Source organism: Pelmatolapia mariae, linkage group LG3_W (assembly GCF_036321145.2).
Source record: "Pelmatolapia mariae isolate MD_Pm_ZW linkage group LG3_W, Pm_UMD_F_2, whole genome shotgun sequence".
In the NCBI taxonomy this organism is placed as follows: Eukaryota; Metazoa; Chordata; class Actinopteri; order Cichliformes; family Cichlidae; genus Pelmatolapia; species Pelmatolapia mariae.
Window position 1 is genome coordinate 48,874,481 of NC_086229.1, and position 15,672 is coordinate 48,890,152.

Sequence of the window (15,672 nt, forward strand, 5' to 3'; positions counted from 1 at the left end):
GTGAGACATTAAACTTCACTAAAACTATGCAGTTATGAAACGTAACTTTAATCTGAGCCAAATCGATTTGCTTAGTTGTAAATAAAAGAGTGCAGTAAATGTGATCCGACAGACAGAAGCTAATTATGCCCAGTGTTTAACCTCCACTGAGAACTAAAACTCAGTGAAGTTTTAAAGCTGTGTGCTGTTGAGCGGTAAACTGTGACTATCACCACGTTACATGGCGCTACAGAAACACGAAACCAGGCGGAATTGTTATTAAAATGATTTCATTGTTGGCTGAAGACAATACTGATACTAACACATCCATATCTGCCACACAGAGCTCTACATTTACTGTTCATTTAGAACAAATGACTGTCTCAGCAAACGAGGACACAATCACACAGTCCACTGTCTTTGTTAGACGCGCGCCTGTTTCAGCAAAATTCACAAATTCCCTCCAACACAACGTCCGGCCCACTGTGCGGCTCCACCAATGAGATCCGAGGGCCTGCGCAGTGGTATTAGCATACAGCCTGTATAAAAAGCGCTGCTCTCAGTCACGGAGCTCATTCGTTGCTGCAGAGTATCGAAGAACGAAAATGCCTGAACCTGCAAAGTCCGCGCCCAAGAAGGGCTCCAAGAAAGCCGTAACCAAGACCACCGGCAAGGGCGGCAAGAAGAAGAGAAAGACCAGGAAGGAGAGCTACGCCATCTATGTGTACAAGGTGCTGAAGCAGGTCCACCCCGACACCGGTATCTCCTCTAAAGCCATGAGCATCATGAACTCGTTTGTCAACGACATCTTCGAGCGCATCGCTGCCGAGGCGTCTCGCCTGGCCCACTACAACAAGCGATCCACCATCACGTCCAGGGAGATCCAGACCGCAGTGCGCCTGCTCCTCCCGGGTGAGCTGGCCAAGCACGCTGTGTCTGAGGGCACCAAGGCCGTCACCAAGTACACCAGCTCCAAATAAACTGACTGGCTAGCAGACGTCAACACAACGGCTCTTTTCAGAGCCACACACTAAACTAACGAGCATACTTTCCACTGTTTAACATGCAGTTACTATGTTGTGGACCTTTGTGTCACTGGGTGGTATTAATCCGCTATACTGACAGTGACCATTTAAATGTTTCCTACTTTTTAGATTGTAGAAAGAAACTCAAAAATCCAGCATTGATGTGACTTGGTGACACTCGCGGCTTTTTGTTGCACGGTCTTGTGTCTGTATCGTTTTGGTCGTTTATTTGTGGTGTTGCAGTTTTTTCCACACATGCACATTTATGTGGTCCTGTCTGTTACATGCAGCACCATGGTCTTGGAGGAATGCTGTCTCGCTTCACTGTGTACTGTAGCACTGCACATGGTTGAAATGACAAACCCACTTGACTTGATGATGCACACTAACATTATAAACACAACTAGACTAACAACTTTAAAACATAAAGGGCTGAATTTCTTTTTTTTTTTTTTTTTTTTTTTTTGACTATCAAAGGGCAAAAATTGTCAACTAGATGCCAAAATGTAAACTAAGAAAGAAATTAGTATAACTGGTTTATTTTTTGTAACTCCCCCTTGGCAACCTTGGATGGGTGACACCTTTAGCATTTGCCTATACTGCCTATGCCACAGGCAGGCCCTGCTGTGTCCTTCACATCCAGCTTTTCTAACTATAACCAAAGAGGAAATTCCATCAAAGCAACCTTCAATCTAATTCCGAATTTGATGGATCCATAGCTACTTTTCCCTTTCTGCCTTTATATAATGCAACTATTGTAGTAAGTGCTGTGCATAAGATGGAGGAGTTGTACAGGACGTCGGTAGGAATGATTTCCTATGGCGTTCAGAGGTGAATTTTGGTCATCAGTCTCTCACTAAACCCACTCCTGTGACTGCTCAGCACATAATGGTGTGGGTCGGAGGTATTGTTCAGCATTTTACTTATCATGGACAGAAATCTGTGGTTACACATTTTTCAGTAGGTGGAAGAATAACAGAATCCTCCAGAAAGAAGAGCAGAGATATACTGGGCATAATTAAAGACACTATACTAGATTAAACTGAGGTCGCTATCCAGGACATGAGAAGCTTTATTAGTCCCAGAGCTGGGAAATTCAGACATGGGCAGAGCAGGATAAAATAAATAATTACAACAATATTACTATAAATAAAAAAGATACAATGATAAAATGTTTGACTAGCAGCGAAAGAGTGATTAACAGTGAGATGGCTGGATGTTTTTAGCAGGTATTGAGTATTACACATTGAGACACTTAGTGATCAGTTTGTGGATGTGTGTATTCACGTGTTCATTCACTGCTGTTGTTTATTGTAGAGTCAGTAACTGTAGAAGGAAACAGAGTCAATGCAGACTAAGAGATCAGAGCCAAAGTGTGGAAGCGAGCTGCTGTAAGGTCACTAATGAAGCTTCTGATGTACAACAATGTGAGTGAAACTGTGCTTTGGTTAGAAGCTGTCACAGAAGTCTCGCTGCTCCGTGGGCCTCCAGCAGCATCGGTGTGTTTGCTGGGAGCTCGCGGCGTCACTTTGTCCCACAGCTGCGCTCACCAGATGCTGCTTTTAACTCGGAGTGCGAGAACAAACATGTGTATGAGCTGGAAAAGGCTTTTTACGGAGCTCTGCTGCGGCTCCATCGGTTTTAGCAGAGAAAAGAGTGCAAGAAGCCGCCGAGCAGCGCTGAGCTCCGCACCGAGTCGCTGAGCTTTGGAAGCTCCACGAACCGAGAGCAGAGAGCACGAGAGCCCGACACGAGGCCTGCACGACGAGACACAAGCCCGCTGTGGACTGCTCCACTATCGACCTGCAGTGCTGCTCACACACTCACTTTGAGCTCTTTGATCCCGAGACACGAAACACAAAATGAAGCATTACGAGGTACACGCGAGAGCTGCGCGCGCTGCCTTCACTCTCCACGGTTCTCATGGTGCGTTTAAGTGCAGCGTGGCGCTTCCGACTTGCCATCACTGTACCGTGAATCTCTTTGACTCTCGATCAGACGCGAAAGAGGAAAATGTCCGAGGAAGCTCCCGCACCTGCTGCCGCCCCGGCCAAAGCGGCCAAGAAGAAGACGACTTCCAAGCCCAAGAAGGTCGGCCCCAGCGTGGGCGAGCTGATTGTGAAAGCCGTGGCCGCTTCCAAGGAGCGCAGCGGCGTGTCCGCAGCCGCTCTCAAGAAGGCTCTGGCTGCCGGAGGCTACGATGTGGACAAGAACAAGGCCCGCGTCAAGACCGCCATCAAGAGCCTGGTGGCGAAGGGCACTCTGGTGCAGACCAAGGGCACCGGCGCCTCCGGATCCTTCAAGATGAACAAGAATACTACTGACAGCAAAGCCAAGAAGCCCGCAAAGAAAGTCGCTCCTAAAGCCAAGAAGCCCGCCGCGGCCAAAGCCAAGAAACCGGCTGCAGCTGCTAAGAAGTCGCCCAAGAAGGCAGCGGCCAAAGCCAAGAAGCCCGCAGCCGCTAAGAAGTCGCCCAAGAAGGCCAAGAAGCCCGCAGCGGCGGCCAAGAAAGCGCCCAAAAGCCCCAAGAAGGCGGCAAAGAGCCCCAAGAAGGTGCTCAAGAAGGCTCCCGCACCAAAGAAGTCCCCCGCCAAGAAGGCCGCCAAGCCCAAAGTCAAGAAGGCGGCCACAGCAGCCAAGAAGAAGTGAGCTGCCACCTCTCTCACACTCAACAACGGCTCTTCTCAGAGCCACCACAGCAACACACAAGAGCTCCTTCCTCACACTCACTCACCACTCTATCATTCACAATAATGTCCTTCTTGTTAAAGCACACACTCCCCCATTTCTCTCATTACATTTACAACTTGTATTAGTATCATGGTGCACATTAGTGCTGTCTTCACAAGTCTGCAACTCCAGAAAAAGAACAATAGAAATATTGTCAACTCAATATTTACAATCATACCTTCGTAATACAACACATCACACCACTTCTTTTACTGTGAAACATTATCATACAAGAAATAAACTGTTAAAGGTTATCACCTACATTTTAAAATATTCTATTAAACAACACAATACATTCATAGATGCATGTTATTATTCATGTATGAAATATTGAGTTCTATTTTGATTTTTTGAAAGCCTACACTGGCTGTTTCAGTGGAAGTACACTGTATATTTTAATGATGCCTAGCCAATATAATCCACGTGAAATGCTGTAATCTACAACCTTACCTGACTAAATCTAGACCAGTTGAATTGATATTGTGATTTCAAGGACACACATTTTACTCCAAGCTGAGCCTGTACTGCTATTTATTTCACCATGTATTTATTTCATTACTCATTTCATAACCATTTTGATTTGTGTACATTTCAACAAATCAGTTATTTCAAAATATAGTCTTGAGTTTACTTCTTGACCTCACCGATTCTTTGGATATCCCAGCTGGAGGAGAAGAGTCTGGGGCTGCCCTGTGTCACCCTCCTCTGTAGTTTTCTACTAATTCTATTGTTCAGTGTGGGGGGCTCCTCTTCTCAGGCTAGTAACTGTGGCTTCCTTTTCCTGGCTGAGGCAGCTTTTACTCATTTTATGACAGGGAGACCCGCACTGTCAATACATTTTTCACACTATACAGTTACACACCAAAGTTTATAGCTGAACCAAGTGATTTGGCACGTCAGAGGTCAGGGTTCAGCAACTTTATCTCATTCTTCAGAGTTTTAAGGTCACATGAAATGCTTTGACAACACAAATCCACTATTGTCTTTAAAACAGGGGTTGACAAAGTCATTCTAACCAAACTCACACTTGTGAATCATTTCCTGTTCTTCTGATCTCCAGCTGCCCCCTATTATCTAAGCAAACCTAAAGACATTCTATTGTAATCGTTGTTTTATTCTACTTACAATAGACACAGAAACCTAAGAGTAGATGTAAGTGACTTTGCAAAATGTCCCAAATTCAGCAGCAGTGCTGAATATGTTGCAAACAGCTCCACATTTTCCTCCCTCTGTACCAAAGAAGTCCACCTGTCCCTCTCCACCTCACGTTCTGTTATGATTTCCTATTGTGTTTGACAAGGTTTGTGATCTTGCCACATGTGTCATGAACCACATGTTGTCTTTGTCCATGAGCTTAGAAACTGCTTTAATTATCAAGCGAGTGAACCATGATGCATGTCTACAGTCATAGTTATGAAGCTAAGAATTAGTGATATCCTATTTATTATAAATTAGTAAGATGAGCAATGAGGTTGAACAAGGCACGAGCCTTAACCGCACAGCAGGAGACAGAGCTGTTTGCTTTGGTTTTGGACTTTATACTAAGACCTGAATTTTAGGCTCTATTCTGGTCTTGTGACTGACACACACACACACACACACACACACACACACACACACACACACCTACCTTGAGAGTTAATAATAGTATTTTTTGAAGGTGCATTTGAGTCTCTCACTGTGAGAAACATGAGCAAATGTACATTTTAAAATAAATTAAGGTGCATAAGCTACATTTCCCAGTACACAAGTTGATAAAAAACACAGTAACAGTAAGAAGGAAGTCTGCTCAGAGAGAAGTGTGTGGCTCTTAAAAGAGCCTTTGTTGTTGGTGAAGCCGAGCGCTTTGCGTTTACTTGGCCTTGACGGGCTTCTCGGTCTTCTTGGGCAGCAGCACAGCCTGGATGTTGGGCAGCACACCACCCTGAGCGATGGTGACTCCCCCCAGAAGCTTGTTGAGCTCCTCGTCGTTGCGCACAGCCAGCTGCAGGTGACGTGGGATGATACGAGTCTTCTTGTTGTCGCGGGCTGCGTTGCCAGCCAGCTCCAGGATCTCAGCGGTCAGGTACTCGAGCACAGCTGCCAGGTAAACGGGGGCGCCGGCTCCCACACGCTCCGCATAGTTGCCTTTGCGCAGCAGTCTGTGGACACGACCCACGGGGAACTGAAGCCCGGCACGGGATGAGCGGGTCTTAGCCTTAGCTCTGGCTTTGCCTCCGGTCTTTCCGCGACCACTCATTTTCACAAGTTTTTTTCTTCGTAGTATCGACACTAAGAGAAAATGTGGTCCGATCAGCTCAAAGCCTCGCTTATATTTCCGCAGAGCGCGCGCAGCTTCGTCACGCACCAATCGCAGAGAGGCTTGCGGCAGCGCGCAACATGAATGCACTTTTCTCCAATGAGCGGCACACACCGAGGCGGGGCGGTGCTCCTCTGAACGTTGCTGAGCACCACGTGGAGGCCGTCACCAATCACGAGCCGGAGCGGCACCGCGTCACAGCCAGTCACACACTTTAAGAGCAGCGAGTCTCCTTCGTTTGCTACATTTTCTGCTCTTATCACAGGGAAAGAAAAGCGAGAAAGAATGGCAAGAACCAAGCAGACCGCTCGCAAGTCTACTGGCGGTAAAGCCCCCAGGAAGCAGCTGGCCACCAAGGCCGCTCGTAAGAGCGCCCCGGCCACCGGAGGCGTCAAGAAGCCTCACCGTTATAGGCCCGGTACCGTGGCTCTGCGCGAGATCCGCCGTTACCAGAAATCCACCGAGCTGCTCATCCGCAAGCTGCCCTTCCAGCGCCTGGTCCGCGAGATCGCTCAGGACTTCAAGACCGACCTGCGCTTCCAGAGCTCTGCTGTCATGGCTCTGCAGGAGGCCAGCGAGGCTTACCTGGTCGGACTCTTCGAGGACACCAACCTGTGCGCCATCCACGCCAAAAGGGTCACCATCATGCCCAAAGACATCCAGCTGGCTCGCCGCATCCGCGGAGAGAGAGCTTAAGCTATACGCTCTCCTACAAACAACGGCTCTTTTCAGAGCCAACTCACTCACACCAAGAGCTCGCTCCTTTATTATTATTGTTGTTGTTAGTATTATTGGTGGTGGTGGTGGTGGTGGTGGTGGTAGTAGTGTTATTAGTATTAATATACTATAATATATCAATCTCATACTCACTCACACTTCAATCTTCATGCTCTTTGTATTCTAGAAACTACAGTTGGCATCAGCATGGAATTCACTGGCTTCTGTTACAAAACTGCTTCATTCATTCATTTTTAGCATGAATTGTTGTATGCTAAAATGTCTCCCTCCTTTACTTATTCACGTATTATTTTCTAAAGCTCATCACATTTCAGTGCTTTGCACTAGACAGTATGATAGACCAAGTGCTCTGAAGTACCCAGCGTAGACTCCTATTGTTTAAATGTGCTATAAAATACAATAGACTATAGACATGACAGTAAGCCTAACATGTTAACATTAGTTTACAGAGGCTTGTTAAAATGATGTCTAACGTTAACATGTTGGTGACACAATTTCATCCTAATGGTACTGACATATTCATAGGGTTCATTTTTGAGACCAGTATCAAGATCTGCACAAATTGACAGAAACACTGAAGCAGCTACACATTTTATTCTTATTGTCATGTATGTCCTATTTGTCAGGTGACAGAAGAACCAACACAAAGCTCAGAGAGTAATGGTGACACAAGATCACAGGTGAAATTGGATGATGACTTGTTGGTTCATTACTGTATTTGAAGCACATGTGTGACTGCACGTATTTGGAATGTCTCACTGTTATTTATCAGGTGACAGAGGTGAAGAGGCGAGGTCACAGGTGACTGACTGATGATTTGGTGCTATAGATTAACTAGTATTTATTATCCTGACAATTGTCAGGCAGCTTTTAGTCATCCCAGTATCCTCTGCTGAGGCTGAAAGAAGCTTCAGTGCTCTCACAAGACGAAATCGGGGCAATAGTGTGCCTAAAATGTTGCGTAATTTTGCTGAGAGATCTTTTACTTTGTGGTAATCTTAGATGAGTAATTTTATGGACAAAAACCACCAGGTCATTCAGTGTTCCCTTAGTGCTAATGTGTTAGAGATGTTGGTGTACTATAAGTGAAGTAATGTTGTTAAGTCCTTAAAGTCATATTCTTTTATTGTCATGAATGTATTTGAAGCTATTTTTATTTTTGTATGATACCTGATTTATATGGAATATGGCTGAAGTAAACTAAAGCCTAAAATACTTTAGTCAGTCATTTGTTTAATAGTAATTTAACATTATATAATTCACATATAAAACTATGAATTTTAATTTTAAATGGTTTGAAAGCATGTAGAATAGCATATGTAGGCAAGTATATTTCTCCACTTTTTATCAAGAAGCAAAGACAAAAACAGGGCAGGGTTCGGTGGTTGAATCATCCGTCCCCAGCAATGCCAAAACCAAATCTACGCCCTTGCCAGGATCATCCCCCGCCACCTGCAGCTGGCCGTCCGCAACGACGAAGAGCTGAACAAGCTGCTGAGCCAAGTGGCAATCGCTCAAGGTGGTGTGCTGCCCAACATCCAGGCCAAGCAGACTGAGAAAGCTAAATAACACCCAGCCACTGTCCTCAACCAACTAACAGCTCTTTTAAGAGCCACTCACAAAATCTGAGAGTACACTTGCTTAAAGTAATTAAACTAAATCTTTAATCCATAGGTGTCAAACTCATGTTCACACTAGAACTGAAGTGGGCCAGCCCTGTTAGTTTATCAGTGTGTGCAACACATTTACCGTATTTTCACGACCATAAGACGCACTGTACTAAAAGGCGCAGTCACAGTTATGTGTGCCATTACTGTATTGAACACACGCATAAGGCGCACTGGGTTATAGGGCGCATACAAGTACCGTATGCTCAGGTTTACTCCCGCTTAAAAATAAAGCGGGAGTAAACCTGAGTTTGGTACTCACATTTCTATTACTGGTAATCGTCGTCATCAACAACACACAATCTCCATCAAACATTCCAGGTTCACTTTCACTTTCACTTTCTTCACTGTCAGAGTCACTTTCCGTGCCATGCGGCTCCTCGGAAATGATGCCGGCTTTTGCGAAAGCTCGAACAACAGTGCCAGCAGACATGTTAGCCCAAGCATTTACAATCCATTCGCAAATTGTGGCGTAACTCGCCCGGCGCTGCCTTCCACTCTTGGTGAAACTGTGGTCTCCATCGGTTATCCATCGCTCCCACGCCGCTCGCAGCCTTACTTTGAACGGGCGGTTCACACCGATGTCCAGCGGTTGGAGTTCCTTTGTCAGGCCTCCCGGAATGACAGCAAGCTCACAGTTCATTTGTTTCACTAGTTTTAGTTTCACTTTACTAGCACAACAGTAAAAGAAGACTTTTCATACCCCGTTGTGCGTATCGCTACCGTGCTGGTCCCCTTCTTCTCCACAGTGTGACTCACCGGGATGTCGAAAGTGAGCGGCACCTCGTCCATGTTTGTGATGTGGCTGGGCTGGATGTTTTTGTCGCCGATGTGTTTGCTGCAGTAGGAGCGGAAGATGGCCAGCTTTTCATTATAATCCGCTGGAAGTTGCTGCGCTACCGTAGTCCTGGTCCGGATGGAAAAATGGCACCGTTTCATAAAACGAAAGCACCAAGACGGGCCTCCTTGGAAATGTTCAATTTTCATTTCTTCAGCTAGTGAAACTGCTTTTAGCCGAATGGTGACCGTCGAAACGCTTCTCCCGCTCGTTCTTTGCTCGATGATCCACCGCTCGAGTCTTTCCTCCAACTCGGGCCACCTCGCCTTATGTCCGCGGAAACTCAGCTGTGTTTTCTTGACCTGCTGCAGCTCGTTTTTCAGCTTCCTCCACTTGCGAACCATCGATTCATTAATCTTAAATTCTCTCGCGGCTGCTCGATTTCCATGTTCCCCCGCGTAGCTGATGGCCTTCAGTTTAAACTGTGCTTCGTAAGCGTGTCTCTTTGCCATTTTCAGGGTTGTTAAAACAACGATGTTCTGCATATAACGCACATACCTGTTCTTTTATACAGGTATGTACGATCGTATATACCGCTACAGTCAACGCCCACACTTCACCCTTTAGCGTTCTCATGGTGTTCTCTACTACGTCCTCATTACAACACAGGGCGCACTGCACTATAGGGCGCGCCGTACTTTTTGAAGAATATCTAAGACTTTAAAGTGCGCCTTATGGTCGTGAAAATACGGTAGCTGCTTTACTACATGAATAGAAATCTGACTTTGACTTAAATTGTACAGTTATTACCCAGACCTTTCTTTTTATAAACTTGCTGTAAAAACAGAAATCTGTGTAGTAAGAGCATAGACATTCTCATTGTTTGTTCTTTAAAGTACTTGCACTAAAACTTAAAAACAAGACAGCTGAGTAGATTAAAGAGGCTCAGACTTATAATTATAAATCACTACAAACTCTCATTTAGGTCTGAGATTCATTTAGACCGACAGCGAGCCACAGCTGTGTGCTACATGCAAACACACTTTGTGTGTGGTGTATTTTCTGTAATTCTGATCTGCTCCTTCAAAGAAGCTTTTTTTTTTTACCTGGAAGCACGTCAACGTAGACAACCTGGCAAAACTTCTTGTTTTACGATGTGGGTCATTTCATCACAGAGCATTTACATTTGCCTTTGATACTTTGTTTGCAGTTCTAAAGAGACATGTTGCATTTCAAGTGCATGAAATCTGTGTACTAAAACATATCTTTGATAATGTTGCTTGTATGAAGGTTATGTCAATGATTGTGAGACTGAGTGAGCCTTTCAGAAAGGAAGATCACACATCAATTGTTACATTGATATGATTGGTGAAAATGATATTTCATGCACACATCAGGAAGAGGTTTCAAAAGCTTCATAGGGCTTCATCCACTCATGTCCACCCTTTACTAGATCAAAGGTGGGTTGGTTATCTTAAAAAAAAAAAAAAAAAAAAAAAAAAAAAACCTACTACATAAGCACTTCTGCTTCAAGCGTATTTCTGGCAGGAAGACATTTACAAATAAACTGATAAATCAGTGAAATCTATTGTTTGGTCTATGACTGTTCACACTCCTTGTATAGGTGAGTTTAATTGAACAGTGGTATTGAATAGGTCTGTAACCTCTGAAGTTCAGCTTGTGGCTCTGTCAGTTGTAATTAGTGATGTGCGGATCGATCCTGAAATATCGATTCCTCCGATACCAATCATTTATGTTCTAGAATCGATTCTCACATTAAAATATCGATATTTTAGTAATTTAGAGTAAATTTGTAGTTTATCATTAACAGGAACACAGTGGAAAGAAACTATATCATTCGGATTGTCTACATTCAAAGGAACTACTTCATCTTCCGCCTTTCATAGTCATGTGCGAAATACGGCCGTATAAATGTCTGGCAGCCCCTTGGCGTGCGCATTCACAACAATGGCTGAGCATAATTGGAGTTATGTGCGAATGTATTTTACCTCCACAAACAGCTGAGACGTGGTTTGCGATACATGTGGCAAAAAAGTGCTCCAAGAGTGAGGTGTTGTGGCCATACTTTTATGAAGCGCCTTGAGGCAACTTTTGTTGTGATTTGGCGCTATATGAATAAAATTGAATTGAAAAATTGAAAAATTGAATTGAATTGAATTGAATACTAGGGAGACATTCAAAGGGGCTGTTGGGGGGAGGGGGGTGATAAATACATTTTACAGGGTTTATTTATCAGATAAAATACGTTAAATGTCACCGTTATTATTGGCCGGCCTGGAAACCGCGGGGTGTCCATATTCAGAGGCTGCTTCCACCTGAGGACCCGGCCTTTGCGGTCTAAAGAAAGCCGGGTAGTACGTCACGAGCTCCCTCGGTGGAGTGAAACTCTGCTGTCTGCTCCTTGCTATCTGAAATATAACCGGGTGCTGGCGTAAACTCTCGACCGTCTCACACTTCTGTTTAATCATTTTCTGTTTGACGTTTATTCAGCTATGTGAAAACCCCGGAGGAACCCTCCCGAGGGATTAATAAAGTTACATTTAATTTAATCTAATCTAATAACTTTAATCTCAGCCAAACCGATTTACTCACGAACAAATAAAACACTGAAAAAGCCAAACAATAGCATTTTTAAGTTATCAAAGTGACTTAAATATCATGTTTAACCCGAGTAGCGAAAGACCGCTGGGGTTTGAAAACGATGTGTCGGTCGGCTCAGATATTTGAAGTTTACACAGCTACATTCTCACCTGAAAATATGTTAAAAGTTTATTTTGCGACCCAGAAAGAGAAATAAGAGTAATATTAAAACTAAGTAGCTGCAGTAGTAGTAGCCATTGTTGGAAACTGGAATTGGCTGGGCCAATCTGGGATATGTTTTTTTTAATTTTGTTGTCCGGGTGGAAAATCGGGAGAAATTGGGGAGAATGGTGGCTCCGGGAGATTTCCGGGAGGGGCACTGAAATTCGGGATTCTCCCGGGAAAATCGGGAGGGTTGGCATGTATGGTTGTGGCAACATCACTAACCTTGTCAAACACCTCAGAGTAAATCATATCACAGAATATGACGAGCTTATGTTGAGGCGAACTGAAGAGGAGGAGAGGGGAGTCCTTTAGTGCTGCAGGGAGGCAATGTGTTCAAACAGCGCTTCAACTTCAGGTTTTATTTCTATATGATAATTCTGTACTATTAAGCAATGAGAACAAATAGTTTGATGTCCTGTAATCATTAAGCTATATTATCATATTATTACAATTACATAATACAATTATATATTGTATTATGAAATACAATGAAACATTACGTTTGTGCAGAGTATCGGTATCAGATCAGTATCGTTGATACCACCCTGAATTTTACTTGGTATCGGATCGGAAAGGAAATCAGTGGTATCGCACATCACTAGTTGTAATTTTGTGAAGAAGAGCACGCATTACAAACACCTGAACCTTACAGCCTGTAGCAAAACAGAGTCAATATACTATGTTGGGAGTCTCAGTCGGCAATTGTTCGTGAAGTTACAACATACTCCCTCAGAAGTTGGTGGGGAGACACTGGCTGGTGTTTTACTACCATTTTCAGGACATTCCTCCAAATCATGATAAAAACAAGATTGCAGAACAGAGCCCTTACAGTGATGTGAGTGGCTCTTAAAAGAGCCGTTGAATGGATTGGGACGAATGAGTTTAACCGCCGAAGCCGTAAAGAGTGCGGCCCTGCCTCTTCAGAGCATAAACCACATCCATGGCGGTCACAGTCTTCCTCTTGGCGTGCTCAGTGTAGGTGACGGCGTCACGGATGACGTTCTCCAGAAACACCTTCAGCACACCGCGGGTCTCCTCATAGATTAGACCAGACGGCGGATAGCGGGTTTGGTGATACCCTGGATGTTATCACGGAGAACTTTACTCTTTTATTTTAGCAAATATCTTATAATCGACATTCGTTATTGTTAATTGTCTATAATTATTTATATCATCTCTTTCCCCTTTCTTAAATAGCAAACACATTACTCCATTGTAAAAAGAGTCACCCAATGTTCCCTTATGCATGCCTTCGTTAAAAACAGTGGCTAAAAATTCAGATATTTCATTCACTACTATTTTATAAAATTCAGACAGAAGCCCATCTAAACCAGGGGTTTTGTTCATATTTAACTGACTGACCACACATTCTACCTCATCTTTAGTAATATTTCCTAAAAGTGAGTTATATTGGATGGAGTCAAGGGGCTCTATTTTACTTAACAGGGATTCTACTGCACTTGTTTTTGTAGATAACGGAGAAAACATTTGGGAACATAGTCTTCTGATAACTCGTCTTTTATCTACTTCATTAACAAAGGAGTTTCCTCCAACATCTCTTATAGAGGAAATAAAATCGTTATTACGTTTCTTTTGGTTAGCTCTGATCATATAGTCTTTATTTCCATTTATATCACCTCCCATAGATTTTTGTATATTAAATAATATTTCATTATTTACTTTTTCAATACTAATTTTGAGTTCTTCGATCTGGTTCTCTTCATCCTCGTTTCTAAATTTTTTATTCTTCAAATAAATATATTGATTTACTTGTTCATCATACTTTATATTTTTCGCATAATTTATTTCTCTACACTTAAATTTGAAAAAGTTTCTCATCCGTTCTTTCAATATCTCCCACAATTGTATATTAGATGTTGTAAGTATTTTAAGTTGTAAAACTTTCTTAATTTCTCCCTTTAATTCCAAAACAAGTGCCTCGTTACTTAGGCAGCTCGTATTTAATTTCCAATAAGTGGAAGGGGGGTCAGTGCCACACAAAATCGTTGCTCTGACTACCTTATGATCAGAGAACTCAGTTACGAAATCATTATATCTTAAAGCTGACATTTCTGGAGATATATAAATTCTATCTATTCTAGTTTTAGAGGACGAGTCAACCCTTGTGAAGTGAGTTGTCTGAGGATTTAAGATCCTATATAAATCCCTAAGAGATGCGTCTTTACATATTTGTGTCAGTAGTTTGCCTTCCCTGGACTCTTTGAATGTCGTGCTAGCAATCCTATCATTCTCTTCCGTAACCATATTAAAATCCCCACATAAAACAGTATTAAACAAATGTCTCATTTTCTTTAACAATTGCATTTTCTTTGTTCTTTCGGGTGCGGTATATACATTAATTAACCGGAACTTTTGACCACCATAAGGGCAATCCACAAGTAAAAGCCGTCCAGGTATTATATCTCTTTTCTTTATGATAGTCATATGAGTGTTTTTAAAGAAAAAGCCCACCCCATCCGCACTATCTTCCCCTATTGAGATTACTGAGTGGTTTGGACCCCATAATTTATTCAGCTCTTCAATATCTTCATTGGTTTTCAATCTTAATTCTTGTAAACACAATATATCATAGTCCAGTTTTTGCAGAAAAAGCACTTTCTTCTTTCTTAGTCTTTCTGATTGTAACCCTCTAACATTCCATGTTATTATTTTAAGTGTTCTCATCTTTATGTTGTAGGAGGTTCTTCGGTAGAGAGAGGGAACATTGTAGACTCAACATTACCTTGCGGAGGGCTGGATCGATCGTCTTTTCTCTTATCTCTGCTATAAGACGTCGTCGAGACACTCCTTTTTCTGCCTCCTCTCATATCCTCGTTGACAAGCTCATCGAGGGCCGGGTGACTTCCACTAAAGAAGGTCTTCCATTTTCCTTTCGTTTCTTCAGGCAGCGCAGCAAAAGCCAAAGACGCCGTCTCTGTGAGAGGGAAGGATCCAAGGTCCTCGCTATCACCGTTGTCATCAGATGTCTGCTCACTGTCAATTTCCTCGTCTTCACTATTGCTCTTATCCTCGCCATCAGATGTCTCTATGACCAGGTTGCCATCCAGCTCTTCATTACTCACGTCACTATTTTCGCTTAACTGAGGCAGTGGGGATGGTAACTCATCTTGAATAGGGCTAGGTTGGTTATCCTGATCATCCACTTGTGGGTTGTCTAGTCCAAGCGGAACCGAGGGTGACAATGAGACTGACGTAGGGGGAGGAGGAAGAAGAGGAGAGGGGGGAGCCTCTCTCTTCTGGGCATTCACAGGGGCATCCATTACTTGAGAAGGATCCTCCAAAGAAGGGAAATCCAAAGTGTCTGGAGGTCGAGGTTGTTGGGAAGATTTAAGTATGTTCACCAAGGACTTAGGGCATTTAAAGAAAGTGTGCCCTTTCACACCACAGAGGGAGCATTCACTTGCATTTTGACAACTTTTAGCCTTGTGGCCCAACTCACCACATTTCCAACATTTAACTGTGGGGCATTCTCTCGCCTGGTGGTCTTGATCTTGGCAGATGAAACACCTTACCGTTTGGCCAGGATAAATAATCCTACCATTGTAGGGGCCCAACAAGATGGAATTAGGGATGGAAATTATATGTCCAGCTTCATCTCTACGTATCCGA

At 43.4% G+C, this 15,672-nt stretch overlaps 4 protein-coding genes across 4 annotated transcripts in view; 3 read left to right on the forward strand and 1 right to left on the reverse strand.

The window, feature by feature from the left end:
- The first annotated feature begins 584 nt into the window (after positions 1-584).
- LOC134616749 (histone H2B 1/2-like) lies at positions 585-959 on the forward strand. The gene has a single exon (XM_063461737.1). The coding sequence runs from the start codon at positions 585-587 to the stop codon at positions 957-959; it is 375 nt and encodes a 124-aa protein (XP_063317807.1).
- A 2,058-nt stretch (positions 960-3,017) lies between these two features.
- LOC134616759 (histone H1-like) lies at positions 3,018-3,653 on the forward strand. Its single transcript, XM_063461749.1, has one exon. It carries the CDS (start codon positions 3,018-3,020, stop codon positions 3,651-3,653), a length of 636 nt encoding a protein of 211 aa, XP_063317819.1.
- Positions 3,654-5,586: 1,933 nt separating this feature from the next.
- LOC134624543 (histone H2AX-like) overlaps positions 5,587-15,672 on the reverse strand; it is a 50,068-nt gene continuing 39,982 nt past the window's right edge. Inside the window, exon 2 of the mRNA XM_063469542.1 lies at positions 5,587-5,989. Coding sequence (XP_063325612.1) covers positions 5,587-5,989 — 403 coding nt within the window. The remainder of the gene's footprint in view (positions 5,990-15,672) is intronic.
- On the forward strand, positions 6,302-6,741 carry LOC134624544 (histone H3). The gene has a single exon (XM_063469543.1). It carries the CDS (start codon positions 6,319-6,321, stop codon positions 6,727-6,729), a length of 411 nt encoding a protein of 136 aa, XP_063325613.1. The 5' UTR covers positions 6,302-6,318; the 3' UTR covers positions 6,730-6,741.

Coding starts and splice junctions, on each gene's coding strand:
- LOC134616759 (XM_063461749.1), top strand. CDS start 3,018: ATGTCCGAGGAAGCTCCCGCACCTGCTGCCGCCCCGGCCAAAGCGGCC.
- LOC134616749 (XM_063461737.1), top strand. CDS start 585: ATGCCTGAACCTGCAAAGTCCGCGCCCAAGAAGGGCTCCAAGAAAGCC.
- LOC134624544 (XM_063469543.1), top strand. CDS start 6,319: ATGGCAAGAACCAAGCAGACCGCTCGCAAGTCTACTGGCGGTAAAGCC.